At 43.1% G+C, this 15,691-nt stretch overlaps 1 protein-coding gene across 6 annotated transcripts in view; it reads right to left on the bottom strand.

The window, feature by feature from the left end:
• Window positions 1-15,691, bottom strand: part of SETDB1 (SET domain bifurcated histone lysine methyltransferase 1) — a 28,187-nt gene that overhangs the window by 4,054 nt on the left and 8,442 nt on the right. For 3 of the 6 annotated variants that reach the window (XM_062192202.1, XM_062192201.1, XM_062192203.1), the window contains 12 exons: window positions 14,747-14,781; window positions 13,906-14,005; window positions 12,698-12,823; window positions 12,329-12,530; window positions 11,755-11,828; window positions 10,823-11,013; window positions 8,727-8,856; window positions 7,594-7,750; window positions 7,343-7,501; window positions 5,755-6,405; window positions 4,967-5,083; window positions 461-630 (listed from right to left, as the gene is read on the bottom strand). In XM_062192202.1, coding sequence (XP_062048186.1) covers window positions 461-630; window positions 4,967-5,083; window positions 5,755-6,405; window positions 7,343-7,501; window positions 7,594-7,750; window positions 8,727-8,856; window positions 10,823-11,013; window positions 11,755-11,828; window positions 12,329-12,530; window positions 12,698-12,823; window positions 13,906-14,005; window positions 14,747-14,781 — 2,112 coding nt within the window. Of the gene's footprint in view, window positions 1-460; window positions 631-4,966; window positions 5,084-5,754; window positions 6,406-7,342; window positions 7,502-7,593; window positions 7,751-8,726; window positions 8,857-10,822; window positions 11,014-11,754; window positions 11,829-12,328; window positions 12,531-12,697; window positions 12,824-13,905; window positions 14,006-14,746; window positions 14,782-14,949; window positions 14,999-15,691 lie in introns of those variants that run through there. The other 3 variants (XM_062192206.1, XM_062192204.1, XM_062192205.1) reach the window with 3 other exon arrangements.

Below are 15,691 nucleotides of genomic sequence, written 5' to 3'. Positions count from 1 at the left end.
GGAAGTGTCCATCTACCCACACCCAGTGCTTCAGCATGGAGGTAAAAGGCCTACATTATGGTCTCTTGTGTCTCCCTTCGATGATACCTCCTTTACTGTAGCTTTAATCTTGTCCTCTCTGTCCTCCCATTTCCTCCTCTTTAACAACAGTTCTCAGCCATGCTAAAAAAAAAAATCTCTGGGTGGAGAAACGTGGGAGGACAATACATTGGATTCTGCAATCACGCCTCTCCCCTGGAACATCATCACGTCCAAAACATTACCCCTTTTTCATTTCTGTCTTTCCGAAGCCCTGTGTCCCTCTTGGTAAACCTCCACAGGTTCTCTACAGAAGCAAGCCCTGGCTCTTCTCACTCTCAGTTCACATGTCCAGCACATTATTCATAAGTTCAACTTGCATCTGGTTCATCTCCCCACCACGTCCCAGACCCAGGAAACAACCTTTATATCCATCACCAACCTGCATAAATACAAACAAAAGAGCCTTTGGCAATGTCATCCAAGCAGCGGATACCCCAGCCCTTGTTCTGTGTCTTGAATAGCTGTAGGCGAACCTGTAGTCCATGCTGCACCAACCGGTTTGTGCACATGTTTGGGTCACATTTGCAGCGTTTGTTACACTCATATACCCTGGGAGGTTAGAATAAAGATCAACCATGAGATGAGCACTAGAAACCCACAAAACAGTTATAATTCTAAGCTATCATCACTTACAATGTGTCCTGGGTAAAGATTAAAAATTAGGTAATGATCTGAGTGGATTACTGAACTGTCTATGCTCTTTCATTTATTTGGGAATATAGCTCACAGAAATAACTTAGAAGGGAATTACTGATGTTTATAGCAGTGTTCTAATAGTGAATGCCAGAATTCCTAACTCCTGGAAAGAGGCTAAGAAAACTATGAAGTGAATACAGCTTACAGAGCCACTAAAATAAGTATACGGAGTACGTCAATCTGCAGAAAACAGATGCATAAAATAAAGACACGTAAGAAAAGCAGAGGCTGATAAACTGATTATATATATATATCAGCACATATATATTATACACACACACATACATATAATGTCTAAAGAGAAAAGAGAAGCTGGTATTGATGTTTATGGGGACTTTTCTTTGGTAAAGTTGGTTTTCATCATATCATTCAGTAAACACTTATTAAATAATAATAGTTGTGCTAGACACTGGGAATAATCAAAAAGGTCATAATCTCTACCTTAAAGGAATTAATCAGTTGAAGAATTTAACAACTTAATTACTTTTAAAACAAACTATTAAAGTTAATCAGAGGGATCTAGCAAATATGGACATTAAAGGAAGAAAACAGCTATGCTGCTAAGACTGGAATTGTTATGAGTACCAATGTTTCTGCTTGATTTGCTTTTGCTCACTGTTAGGATTATACATCTTGGTATGAATTGCAGGGAGACATTTACTTTTGGGAAGAGGATAATGAAACAATTTCTTGGCTAATGACATTAGTCACATCCTTCTAGATAAAGACAGTAAGAGCAGTTCTATTTACTGAACATATACTTTGTTTTGTTGCTATGTAAATGCTTAATTTACATTCTCTTATTCTATCTATCTTCAAAGCAGTGCTATAATGGTATTTTTAAAAAGTTTTTAAAAGAAGATTTTCAAAGTATAATATACATGAGAAAAATACACAGAAATGTTTATAGTCAATGGAGTTTCACAAACTAAACATACTGTGTTAACCAGATGAAGAAACAGTTTGTTAGGTCATTTAAAACCCTTTAGGGATGCAGTGTGGGTGTTAGTATTAATATCTCCTATTTATAGCTGATAACAGGATTAGCTCCAAAGTGGAAGACCAGAACCTGAACTCAGGTCTAATTACTACCAATAACTCTTCAGAGTAGTTAAGCTAAGTATCTTTCATTCCTTTTGTGGAACCATTACCACGTGCCAGACACTGGGTAAGCTAGCTCCTGTGATACAATGGTGAGCAAGACAGAGCCTCTGCCTTCTAATGGAAAACAGAAAATCCAGTCAACAAATGAAGTTGTCATAAATGCTATAAAGAACACACACATGAAGTTCAGTAAGAGAATTAAGGGTGTGAAACTTAGATTTAGAGTGACCAGGGAAGATGTTTTTGAGGAGGTGAGTTTAAAACTGAGAGTTCAAGGTTAAAGAACAGTGGAAGGATGCCAAGAAGAGGGCACAGCATGTACAAAGGCCCCAGAGGCAAGCTGGACACATGGGGTGAACTGAATCCAGGAACCATGAAGAACATCAGTGTAGCTGGAGCAACTTTGGAAGGAGGCAGGGGAGGTAGTACAGGATTTCATAACCCACTGTTAAGAGAATAAAATTCCAAATGCAGTGGGAAGCTATTAAAGAGTTTTTAAGCAGGGGAGTAACATATTTGTGGTCATTAAAAAATTTTATGCATTATTTTAAACATGTAAAAAAGATGTAATGAACACTCATGTAATTACCAGCATTATGAAATCTAAACATTTATAAGATACAGAATTTAAATATAAAGGGGCTGGTGCCTGCAGTGCTGGCATCCCTTATGGGTGTTGGTTCAAAACCCGGCTACTCCACCTCTGATCCAGCTCTCTGCTATGGCCTTCGACAGCAGCAAAAGATGGCCCAAGTGCTACCCACATGGGAGACCTGAAGAAGCTCCTGGCTTTGGAGAGGTGCAGCTCTGGCTGTTGCGGCCATTTGGGGATCTTCTTTGGATCTTCCATCCAACCAGTGGATAGAAGATCTCACTCTCTCTGCCTTTGCTTCTCTGTAACTCTTTCAAATCAATCCATCATTTAAAAAAAATACAGTAATCTAAAATTAGTAATTGTCTTTCCCTCGCTTAGCTGTCTATATATTTCACACAAATTCACCCCATCTCTTCAATAGTCTCAATCTCCTCTGAGACCTTCAGACACATCCCTGCTCTCCTGCACTGGCACTGGCTACAGGCTGTCAGCTGGTCGCCCTCCTTCCCCCCACTATCATCTGGGGGATTTCCTATGCTCCTCTTTTGAGTTGTACTCTGTCCTGAACTGTATACCTCCCTCTTCTTGGTTTTTTCTCCTCATTTTGGTAAATATTGCCAGTAACTTTTTCTTTCCTTCCTTTTGCTAGTACTTCTTGAAAAGAAAAATAATGAACAACTTTACTGTGCATCTAAAAAATATCCTTAGCCTATTTTAACAAGAGAGTTTAGAATTCTAGGTTGGAAATAATTTTCCTTTGCAATTTTGAATAATTAATTGCCCTCTAGCTTCCTGTGTTATTTTGGAAAGGCTAGAATTTCAAACTTTTTTAAGATTTATTTATTTATTTGAAAAACAAAGTTACAGAGAGGCAGAGGCAGAGAGAGGTCTTCTATTCACTGGTTCATTCCCCAAATAGCCACAATAGCTGGAGCCAGACCAATCCAAAGCCAGGAGTCAGTAGCTTCTTCCAGGTCTCCCACGAAGGTGCAGGGCCCAAGGCCTTGGGCCATGTTCCACCGCTTTTGCAGGCCATAGCAGAGAGCCGGATTGGAAGTGTAGCAGCCAGGATCTGAACCGGTGCCCTTATGGGATGTCGGCACTGCAAGCAGCGGCTTTACCCACTACACCACAGCACTGGCCCCCAAATCTATTTTTTAATGTGGTCTACTTCGCTCTTCTAGAGGCTTTTAGGATTTGTTCTTTATCCTCAGTGTTCTCATTTTTTTCCTATTTCAGTGGAGTTTATTTACACTTATTATGCTAAGACCTCATTGGCCATTTAAATTTGGAATTACAAACTTTTCAATTATGACCAAATTTCTAAACTATTTAATCAATGCTTTTCTCCTCTTCTGTTAATTATGTATCTGTACACTGGATCTGTTAGTCACATGTTCATATATACCAACTTACCACGATACCTCCTTCTCTTCTGTTGTCTGTCCTCTTTCTCTGACCTGTCCTTCTCTGTCTCTCGGGCTGCCTCCACCTCCTCTGCTCACCCACCCAATGTTGGGGCACCCGGAGCTTATTCCTGGGCCTCCTTCTCTATTATCAACATTCTCTCCAGGGGAACACGTGCAAGCTTTAAATATTACGTTTGTGCTGATAGTCACTAAACCTTTTTGTCCAGCTCCCATACCTCTTTCTAGAAAATTCCATTGCCTCTTGACATTTCCACTTAGATTCCCCAAGAAGTTTCTAAAATTTAAGATGACCAAAACAAAAGCTGAATTTCACTCAAATTTCAACTCACTTGTCCTGACATCCATCCTTCAGTAAAAGGTGACAATGTCTACTTAGTTGCTCAAGCAAAAATTTAGAAATTGTCCTTGATTCCATTCCTTCCCTCCTATGCCAGTCCATCTACCAAGTTCTGTAGCTCACCTCCTAAGGCATCCCAAATCTTTCATCTCCACTGCCACTTTCATTCTAGTATAAGCTCCACTCACTACTACCTTTCCCTTGCCTATATTCCTGTAATCATCTCCTAACCTGTCTTGCAAATCCTGCTTTTGCTGCCCTAAGAAATATGCTCTGCAAAGGAGCCAGAGTCACCCTGAAAAGGCAGATCACATCACTTGCCTGCTTAAAATCCTCCAAAATCCTTCTTACTGTACCATAAACTTGATTCTAATTTTTCATTCTAGCTTACAAAGCCCTATATAATCAAGTCCCTGCTTACTTCTTTGAACACATTTCACTTGCTATAGTAAATCACACTTGGTTAGTGCATTCATACAGCTATGAAATTAAGATCGTTTCCCGCAGCAAGAAATTACTAGAAACTACTCAATCATTCTATATTCTCATTTCAAGGAAAGCCCAAGAGAAAACACATGCTATAGAAATTTAAAATTAATAAAATATCTGTTTCTGTATTCTATTTTTTGTTCCAATTTTTATATTTCTGATGATTCCTCTAAGCACAGAAAAATAAGAAAATGCTCTTCAACCTCTGAGGTAGCCAATCCCCTGACCACTTACCCTGTGGGCAGACACTCTTCTAGTCTCTTGTACTGGTAGCCAGAGTTAGGGTTGATCTGACCCCCTGGGGTACAAGCAGTAGCCTGGATAGTTAGCTGATGGCAGACACACTTAGACCTGTGTAAGAAGGATATGACAACTACAGTGTTGAGAAATAATAAAAGGATGGAGATGTAGTAATATAATTTTTTTTCTCAGAGTACCAACAAGGAAGACAAGGAGATAGAATGAAACAAACAGGCAGAGTGAGAATAAAACAGAATGAAACAAAGTGGCAAATGGAAGTATGATGGAAGGAAACAGGAAAAGGGGGAGAATCAGAGAAGGAAACAGGGACCAGCAGGATGACACAGAGGGGTACGCTGCTGCCAGCATTCCATTTCAGAGCTGCTCCATTTCCAGTCCAGCTCCCTGATAGTACACCAAGATGGAGTTCCTGGCTCCTGGCTATTACCTGGTCTAGCCCCAGCTATTGCAGCCATTTTGAGAGTTAACTAGATGGAAGTTCTCTCCTGTATCTCCCTCTGTCACCCTTCCTTTTAAATAAATTAATAAATAAAAAATCAGAAACAACATAAAGCACAGGTACCCGGGGTTACTCATAGGGGCCTGTTGGACTTCAGTCTCCCTACCTCACAGCTTTCATGGGGGCCTTAAGGCTGGAGTTCCTACTGAGGAAGGAGGTGAAGGGAGGTGGAGAAAGCAATACCGACAGAAGGCAAAAGAAGTGAAAAGAAAGGCAATCACAAGAAATTGTGGCAGGAGCAGCAATTCCTCCACCAACTCACTTGTCCCGACACCCATCCTTGCAGTCGCAGCCAACCAGAAACTCCGGGCCCGTGTTAATGAAAACACCCTTGCCAGGGATCCGTTCCTTGCTGTAGGCCACCTGTGGTGGAGGAGTTGTGTCAATCTCATTGACACAGGATAGGGGAACATCTTCCTTCCCGTAGGTGATGTCCAAGATATAGTAAAAAGGTTTATAGGGCTGAAACTTCCGGTCCACAAGAACATACGGATCTAAACAGAACATCTCCAAAAAGAGGAAGTCACAGCCAGTCTCAAAAAGGTAGCGTTCAATCTCCTGCATTGTCCGAAGGCAGAGGCCACAGGGTGTCTTATAGATAACATGAAAGCCCATTTTGCGGTTAACCCGGCGCCGGGCTGTCATTCGCCGGAAGTCGTACAGTAGTGGGACCAGCAGAGGGTTCTTGCCCCGGTACTGCTCATTCCTCATAGGTCTGATCCGAGACAGACAAGTATAGCTGCAGACGTGAGGTAAGTAGAAAAGCTTCTCCATGGGGGCACGGTAGGAGGGCTCTGCAGGGGCCCGCTCCAGCATACCATGGAAAGCTGGGGGTGCTGGAGGAGCCGGGGGTGCTGGAGGAGCTGGGGGTGCTGGAGGCGCTGGGGCAGAGGCTGATGAACCTAAAGGTGACCTGCAAATGAGATGCAAAAGATGAGGTAAGAAGGCAACCAGGGTGTTTGTATTGTATAAATATCCCTCCAGCTCGCTAAGCCATTTCTTTCATCTTTTAAGTAGCTGTGCCCTTAACACTAATGATGACACAAGAAAGTCAGACCTTGCCTTGCCGTAACAAACCTGAATAATGAAAACTGGTTACTTGTCACTGACTGATAACTATCTCTCTCTCTCTCTCAACAGTATACCTTTTCCTAAAATGTATCTGCCCGTGAATTATGGAAGAAGAAGTCAGTCTTCCACCAAAGTCCTTAATAGCTCCTAGGATTCAAGGAAAGAGACTACAGTATTTTCTTTCTATTACAGCAATGATAGCAAGAAGCTTTAACAAACAGGCTGAAATTGTGATGCTGTGGGTTAAGCCACCACCCGTGACACTGGCATCCACTATCAGAGCACCAGTTAAGAGTCCCAGCTGCTCTGTCGGTGATCCAGCCCCCTGCTAACACATCTGGGAAGGCAGTGGCAGATATCCTAAGTGTCTGGGCCCTTGCCACCAACATGGCAGGCCAGGATGGAGTTGCTGGCTTCTGGTGATAGCTTGGCCCAACCCAGGCCATTGGGGAAGTAAATCAACAGATGAAAGATCCTTCCACTTTTGTTTTCTCTCTGTAGCTGTCTTTCAAACAACTAAATAAGTAAATCTTTAAAAAAGAAAACACAAGTTTTATTAAAAGCCTACTGGTAATAACATATTTCCAGGTACCAAGTTCCTAATTCAATTATTCTTACTTTCTAAAAAGCTTCTAAAGCGAAAGCTTCCTTTTTAAGTCCAAACTCCTTACCATCACACCCTTAACCTAACCCCCTTGGAGCCAAGGACTTTCTTCTCAACAGTGACCACTCAGCTCACATTGCCAACCTGCCCCCTGACAACCCGAGCTTTTTCTCACCTATAGGTCTGGTTGACTGCAGGTTTCCCACCAGGGGCACTTTCACTGAGTGCAGGGGATGTAGGGGAGGAATGACCAGAGCCCACAGATCCTGGTCGAAAGGATGTGCTCTTTTTGGCTACCTGCTTCCGTGATTGAGCAAGCTGGCTTTCCAAGCTTCTAGGAGATTCGAGAATAGATCATATAGTAAGGGATGCAGGAAATGTAATATGAAAGAAACTGAAGGAAAAAAAACAAGAAATAGCACTCACTCAGCGTCACCTGCTTGAGGTGACAGAGGTGAAGCAGGTGGGATAGGTGGGGCAGGTGGGGCTGTAGGCTGTGGGGGCTCCATTGGCTTGAATTGGGTCCCAGTACTGGTCAGATCCTGCGTATATTGGACAACAGGGCCTTTACTTCTCACCGCACCTACAGGAAAAAGGAAACTGATCGCTGAGAGGATGAAAGCTGTGTGACTTGTTCTCATTCACACACCTGATCCTCAACTTATACAGTACAAAAAAGCAGCAATGGAAACATTAAGGGGTCGGTGCTGTGGCGTAGCGGGTAAAGTCACCGCCTCTGCAGTGTTGGCATTTCATATGGGTGCCGGTATCAAGACCCGGCTGCTCCACTTCCAATGCAGCTCTCTGCAATGGCCTGGGATAGCAGTAGAAGACAGCCCAAGTCCTTGGGCCCCTACATGCACATGGGAGACCTGGAGGAAGCTCCTGGCTCCTGGCTTCAGATCAGCACAGCTCCGGCAGTTGCAGCCAATTAGGGAGTGAAACAGCGGATGGAAGACCTCTCTCTCTCTCTCTCTCTCTCTTTCTCTCTCTCTCTCTGCCTCTCCTTCTCTGTGTAACTCTTTCAAATAAATAAAAAATATTAAAAAAAAAAAGAAACATTAAATGTATATGAAAACTCAATTCCCATATACTGTGACTGGAGATGCTAGTATACTGTTGTTTTTGTACTTAAATAATACTTTTAATCTTCCTGCCTCAGGCAATTCACATCATTTATTAATTATGTCACACTTTAAAAAATTATTTCTTTGACCAAACAACATTGGTGGAGGAGGAAATCAGATATTGCGGGAACACAGGGAAAACTATAAACAATACTCAAAGCAGACAATTACATAGAGTGCTAACTGCTACCATTCTAACCTAAGCAAACTGCTTCAGACTTGCACGTGATTGTTTAGGATGAATCAGAGCCAGGGCATATGGAGGCAGCACCACAAATCCATCACCACTACTGGAAACAACTCAGGGCACACATCCTGTTTCCACTGAGTCTGCAGCGCCACCACAGTGAACAAAGGGTAGCCATGGTATATGGTCTCCTTTGCTGTCTGGCTGTTGTTTCTTCCCTCCCCTGGGTACCTCTCAGGACGTACCCATATTTGGACGTGTCCTGAACTGTCCCCCTTGCTTTTTTTCCAGTGCAGAGGCCGAAGATGTCTTCATGCTAAACATGGGCTCCAATCGTGTAGAGCCTCGATAGATCCACTCACATCTTTTGTCATCCTGGGGAGACAGGAGGAATGGAGGGTGGGGGAGACATGTTAAAGGTAGAATCTGTCCTGTCAGTTGTGGAAAGTATTCCACCTCTGGGAAATCTCCCCAGTGAACCCTGAATGCCCTATTTTTTCAATAAACTTAGGTACCAGGTTCCATGACAGGTATCAGAAATAAAAAATAATACACTCATTAAGAAATTATAGGAAGGACAGATGTCTGAGTGTTAAGAAGTATTGCAGTGGTTATAAGGCCTTAGGAACAAAAGGCTGAGATAACACAGAAGAAATCTAATTCTGAGGAGGGAAAAAGGATGTGCTTAAGAGATCTAAGACTTAAACTGAGCCTCGAAAGATCATCAAGAACTCCAGTTCCTCAATCCATCTTCTTTGTCCCATTATGCTACAAAAACCCTCACCCTGGAAAAGCTCTCTAAAAACATCAAAACTATGCATGGGTTGGTATCAAAATTAAACTTAGGAGGCCAGTGCCACGGCTCAATAGGCTAATCTTCCACCTTGTGGCGCCGGCACAGCGGGTTCTAGTCCCGGTCGGGGCGCCGGATTCTGTCCTGGTTGCCCCTCTTCCAGGCTAGCTCTCTGCTGTGGCCCGGGAGTGCAGTGGAGGATGGCCCAAGTGCTTGGGCCCTCCACCCCATGGGAGACCAGGAGGAAGCACCTGGCTCCTGCCATTGGATCAGCGCGGTGCGCTGGCTGCAGCGCGGTGGCCATTGGAGGGTGAACCAATGGCAAAAGGAAGACCTTTCTTTCTGTCTCTCTCTCTCACTGTCCACTCTGTCAAAAAAACAAACAAACAAAAACAAAATTAAACTTAGGAAACTAATTTTTTTGCTATTTATTTTTTAAATATTTATTTATTTTTGAAGTCAGAGTTACAAAGAGACGGAGACAGAAAGAGATCTTCTATCAGCTAGTTCATTCCCCAAATAGCTGCAATGGCCAGCCCTGGGCCAAGCCAAAAAAAGGAGCCAAGAGCTTCATCCAGGTTTTCCAAGTAGGTGGCAGAAACCCAAACACTTGGGCCATCTTCTGCTGCTTTCCCCAGGCCATTAGCAGGGAGCTGGATTGGAAGTGGAGTAGCTGGGACATGAACTGGTGTGCAAAGGGGATGCCAACATTGCAAGTGGCACCTTTATACTCTCTATACCACAACACTGGCCTTAGGAAACTAATTTTGAATAACCATCCATATGTAACCAAAAGAAAGGCAAAGTAAAATTTGACCAAAGACAGGGAGAACAGTGCTTGTGACACTGGCATCCCTTACCAAAGTGCCAGCTTGAGTCCCATCTGCTCTGCTTCTGATCCAACTCTGCTAATGTACCTGGGAAAGCAGTGGAAGTGCTTGGGCCCTGCTACCATGTGGGAAACCAGGATGCAGCTCCCATTACCGGTTTCAGCCTGGCCCAGAATTGGCTATTGTGGCTAACTGGAAAATAAACCAATGGATGGAAGATTTTTCTCTGTCCTTCTGTCTCTGTTGCTCTTTCAAATAAATACATCTTCTGGGGCTGGCACTGTGGTGCAGCAGGTAAAGCTGCTACCTGCAGTGCTGGCATCCCATATGGGTGATGGTTTGAGTCCTAGTTGTTCCACTTCTGATCCAGCTCTCTGCTATGGCCTGGGAAAGCAGTAGAAGATGGCCCAAGTGCTTGGGCCCCTGTACCCGAGTGGGAGACCTGGAGGAAGCTCCTGGCTGCTGGCTTCGGATCGGAGCAGCTCCAGCCGTTGTGGCTGTCTGGGAAGTGAAACCAGCAAATGGAAGACCTCTCTGTAACTCTGCCTTTCAAATAAATAAATCTTAAAATAAATAAATAAAAAATAGATAAATCTTCAAAAAAAAAAAAAAAAAAAAAGGAGGAAAGCTATGGAGTAACTATAAAATCATCTCATTATAGTTTCTTATGCCCCACCCCTTAGCCTCTTGTCTCCAGAATTCTAGGAAAGAACAGTACCAGGAAGAGGATCCTGACTAGGCTGCCGTCCACCTCCTCAACTCGTGACTTCCACCATGTGCCCTCCCACTCAGTCTTGATAAGCTGTCCACTCTTGAGCAGCACCATGGGTCGGTTGGGGTAGGCAGTGATATACTCCTCTATGAAGTCTCGGCAGGAGATGTCTTCTATGTCCTCCCAAGTCTTCTTCACTGTCCCAAGGAAGAAGCAGAGCTAAGAGAGGGCAGGCAGGCCATGTTGCAATAGGAAAAAATGGACAGCAAGGAGACATTTGGTATTTTTCAAGTAGGGAGGGAGAAAAAAAATAAAGCAAGAACCATAACTTCAAGGGAAGCAAAACCAAGACTCCCTAAGTATTGAACCTAATGAGTAAAGGTACATACATATGAAGGAGTATCTGAACCACCAGGCCAAATGCCTGCCCTGTATTTAAAGGACTCTGAATGTGTTTACCACCATATTATGTGGAAACACAGCAGTGTCAGCTAACTCTTTTGTAATTAAAAACAGATGCTGTGGCAGGAGTCTGTTCCTAAGCCAGAGTACTGAGCATGGAGGACACTTAAAGCTCCATCTAACACTGCTTCTATGGAAAGCACCGTACAGACTACAGATTATACAAAAGACTAGCACAGAAGTAAAAAATTTCAAACCTACATCACTTAGAGGTGAAAGCAAAATCCATGTGTAATATGAGCAGCCCACCCAAAGTCAGTCACAATGTTCTAGTGTCTCACTCTTTGGCTACTAATAACCAGCCTTAGCGATAAACATTCAAACTGTACCTCCCAAAGGACATCAATCAAATTTATACTCTTTTGAGACTGAAGCATTCAAAACACTGGGACTTTTTTTTAAAACTGGGAATCTTAAGAAAAAACACAAAGTAGAGGAGAAAACAATAGAGCTAGGGAAGGTAGGAGGACACTCACGTGGCCGGCAAATGGGATACAGTTCAGACTGTGTGACATAGGATGCGTAGCCATCATCAAAGAAAATGAGAAACCTGGAAAGGACGACTAGCGTTAGAAAGGCCTGGGGGCTATGACATTCCCCGGGACCAACGTGAGCTCCCAGGCCTCTGGATCATAGCAGGAACTACAGAGAAGACAGTCCTATCTACTACTTCCTTCCTTACCAAGAGTTAGGAATTTTCTTTTAATCTAACCAATGCATCCCCACTTTTATAAAATCCACTTATTCTTGTTCCTCTAACATAGCCCTATGCTCGTTTCTTTCTTCTACATGAATTCCCTATTCTCCCAATCATTTATCAATTTTGATTACTCTCCTAGTTTTTCTCCAGGTTTTCTCCTTAACAGAAAAATAAGAGGAAAAAGAAAAGCAGTTCACTTATTTGGTTCCTCTGACAAAGAAAGAGAAAAGGTTTCTGGCCACTGGGGAGTAAGAACACAAAAGCTAATTGTGGGATCTAGAGCATGGCACGAACAGGGAAGGTGTTGTGCTGATGGCCTCTACTCCCTTTGTAATCCTCTGCCCAAGTACCTGAGCTTGTTTTTGACGTTTGGTGTTTCGGCTACAATGCCAGCATAGAGCCAGACCTGGTTCCCATCTTTGTACTTGGCCACCACTCGACTGCCCACGAACAGCTTGTCAGCGGGAGGGTGGTAATCGTAGGCAATATGGTTCCCTGACAGCAGACTCTTTCCTTTGTTGTCAAATTTCACCTTGTACTTCTTCCCTGGCCCTGAGTACAAGGGAAAGATAAACAAATTTTTAAAAAAGCTGTCAGTTTCTGAGGAGCTTCTGGCTGCTCTGTAAGATACAGAGGCAAAGGCTGTGGGGATAGGAAACGAACAGCAATGGAGACCTGCAGGTGTCTTTACAGCAGTGCTCCCTCTAGCTGGAACATACCAACCGTCTGGATGGCAATCAGGGTGCCTTTGTGCCATGTCTTAGTCCTCTTCTTGCCCAGAATCCGCATGCTGACTATCAGGTCACCATCTTTGCTCAGTTCACCCGACATCTGACTCAAGGTTCCTATGGAAGAAAGCAAGTTGTTTTAACCAGCTCCACCACAGGTCCAATATAAAAAATGGAAAGGTAAAAATGACAATACAGTAATCAGGGAAAATGAGGCCGTCTTTGATCCTTCACCACTTTGGTGGTTCCCCTGGCCAAGGGCAGAAACACAGCACAGAGAACTGTATTAACAGGAGAAACTTGAATAACAAAAGTACACAGGTAATTCAAGAATGTCTAACCTAAACTAAATGTTCCCAATTTTTTTCAATTTTTTTTTTTTTTTTTTTGGCAGGCAGAGTGGACAGTGAGAGAGAGAGACAAAGAGAAAGGTCTTCCTTTGCCATTGGTTCACCCTCCAATGGCTGCCGTGGCCAGCACGCTGCGTCTGGTGCACCGCACTGATCCGAAGGCAGGAGCCAAGTGCTACCTACTGGTCTCCCATGGGGTGCAGGGCCCAAGCACGTGGGCCATCCTCCACTGCACTCCCGGGCCACAGCAGAGAGCTAGCCTGGAAGAGGGGCAACCGGGACAGAATCCGGTGTGCCGGCACCACAGGCAGAGGATTAGCCTATTGAGCTGCGGCGCCGGCCCCCAATTTCTTAACAGTAGAAATAAGGCCACTCATTAGATACTAAGTAGCATCTATAAAACATTTTCCTGGGTGATATCTATGAATAGCCCATTCTATAAAGCTTCCCTCAGATCTCTATGAGAGTCCAATTTACTCCTCCCCACCCCCAAATCTACACGTTGAAGAAGTAAACAAGAGCTTGGAAAATGCCTAAATGTAGAAAAATAAAAAGATATTAAGATAAAACCATCACAGACTAGAAAACCAGCATCAGCATAATTGGGACCTGACAAGTACTAAGGACAGTAAGTCTGGCATATCACAACCAGCTGATCAAAAACACTTTAAGTGGATAACAAGGAAAAATAAAATCACAAATAATCATATACTGACCATGGCTATACAGCCAGCTTCTACTAACAGAGGTAGCAAAGGATTCTGAAAATGCTAAAGCAAATCAATTTTATCTATTAAATCTCTACAGAAATTTACCTTCCGTCTATACCAGATACTTCATGACCCTAACCTTTATGCAGATCCTGGGAACTGCTCTTCTTGTTGACAGCATCCATGAACTTCTGGACATCTTGAGCTGATTTTCTTAAAGCAGCCATAGCTTCACGGAGCTACAGGGAAGGTAATGAGGGAAACAAATTTTGTAGCATGAGTTAGAAACAACTTGAAAATAAAAAAAACTAACTTTCAAAAAATAAAATGGAATGAGTTATGTGTGGAATCTCAAGCAATATCGTCTTTTCTTATAAACCTTGTTAAGAAATCAACTTTAGGAAGATTTTGTAGACTAATCTCAACTAGCTGAACATTGCTAAATTTTATTTTCATACAGCACCAGAGTGTGCATCTCTCTTTTTTTAAGGATTTATTTTATTTATTCGAAAGACAGAGTTACACAGAGAGAGGCAGAGACAGAGAGAGGCCTTCCATCTGCTGGTTTATTCCCCACATGTCTGCAATGGCCGGAGTTGAACCAATCTGAAGCCAGGAGCCAGGAGCTTCCTCTGGTTCTCCCATGTGGGTGCAGGGGCCCAAGCACTTGGGCCATCCTCCACTGCTTTCCCAGGTACACTAGCAGAGAGCTAGATCAAAGTAGAGCAGCTAGGACTTGAACCAGTGCCCATATGAGGTGCCAGTGCTGCTGGCTGGGGCTTTAACCCACTGCACCACAGTGCCTGTCCATGTGTGCATCTCTTGGTAATACCTTTTTGTATTCTTATAATGTTTATTAGAGGACTAAAACTTACAGGGCTGATGACAGGGTGAATATGTCAATGGTTAAAATGACAGGATGGTCAGCCAAAAGTTCTTCCCACTTTCATATTCTCATCCCTCACTCTTCCATTACCCACCTTCTGATCTTTAGGAGTTCTGCTCCCAGCATCACCTATAGATGAAAAGAACTCTACTGAGTGTCTAAGTTATTTAAAGAGTTATCATGGAAACATTATCAATAATAACTGAAATATATATATATAAATATGTGTATATATTTATATATAAAAGTACTCAACAGACTGGAAAAGATTCATAATAAATGAATGACAATGCTTACTTCTGGATAAGTTACTGGGACAGGTGTTGGTCCAGATGATTTGCAGTTTTCATTGTGTATCTGAATTCTTACGACCAAAATTAATGCAATTTAAATTAATAAAATGTAGAAAATGAATGAAGCAAAAATATTTATTCTTTTTTCCCCAAAAAGATTTATTTATTTATTTCAAAGGCAGAATGAGAGAGATTTTCCATCTGTTGGTTTATTCCCCAAATGGCCGTAACAGCCAGGGTTGGCCCAGGCCAAAGCCAGGTACCAGGAACTCCATTCAGGTCTCCCATATGGGTTGCAGAGGCCTAAGTACTTTCCTAAGCAAATCAGCAGGGAGCTGCATTGGAAATTGAACAAGAGGGACTTGAATCAGTACACCAATATGAGATGCCAGCATCACAGGCAGCAATTTAGCCTACTGTGCCACAATGCCAACCTCAAAATGCTTTTTTTTCTTAAAGATTTATTTATTTATTTGAAAGGCAGAGTTATAGACAGCAGAGGCAGAGAGAGAAGTCTCCCTCCCACTGGTTCACTCCCCAGATGGCTGCAATGGCCAGAGCTGGGTTGATCCAAAGCCAAGAGCCTCTTTTGGGTCTCCCACATGTGTACAGGGGCCTAAAGGCTTGGGTCATCTGCTACTGCTTTCCCAGGCCATAGCAGAGAGCTGGATTGGAAGTGGAGCAGCCAGGATTTCAACCAGCATCCATATGGGATGACGGCACAGCAGGCAGGGGTTTTACCCGCA

This window comes from Lepus europaeus, chromosome 5 (assembly GCF_033115175.1).
Source record: "Lepus europaeus isolate LE1 chromosome 5, mLepTim1.pri, whole genome shotgun sequence".
Classification (NCBI taxonomy): Eukaryota; Metazoa; Chordata; class Mammalia; order Lagomorpha; family Leporidae; genus Lepus; species Lepus europaeus.
This window is presented reverse-complemented; position numbering and strand designations above follow the sequence as displayed.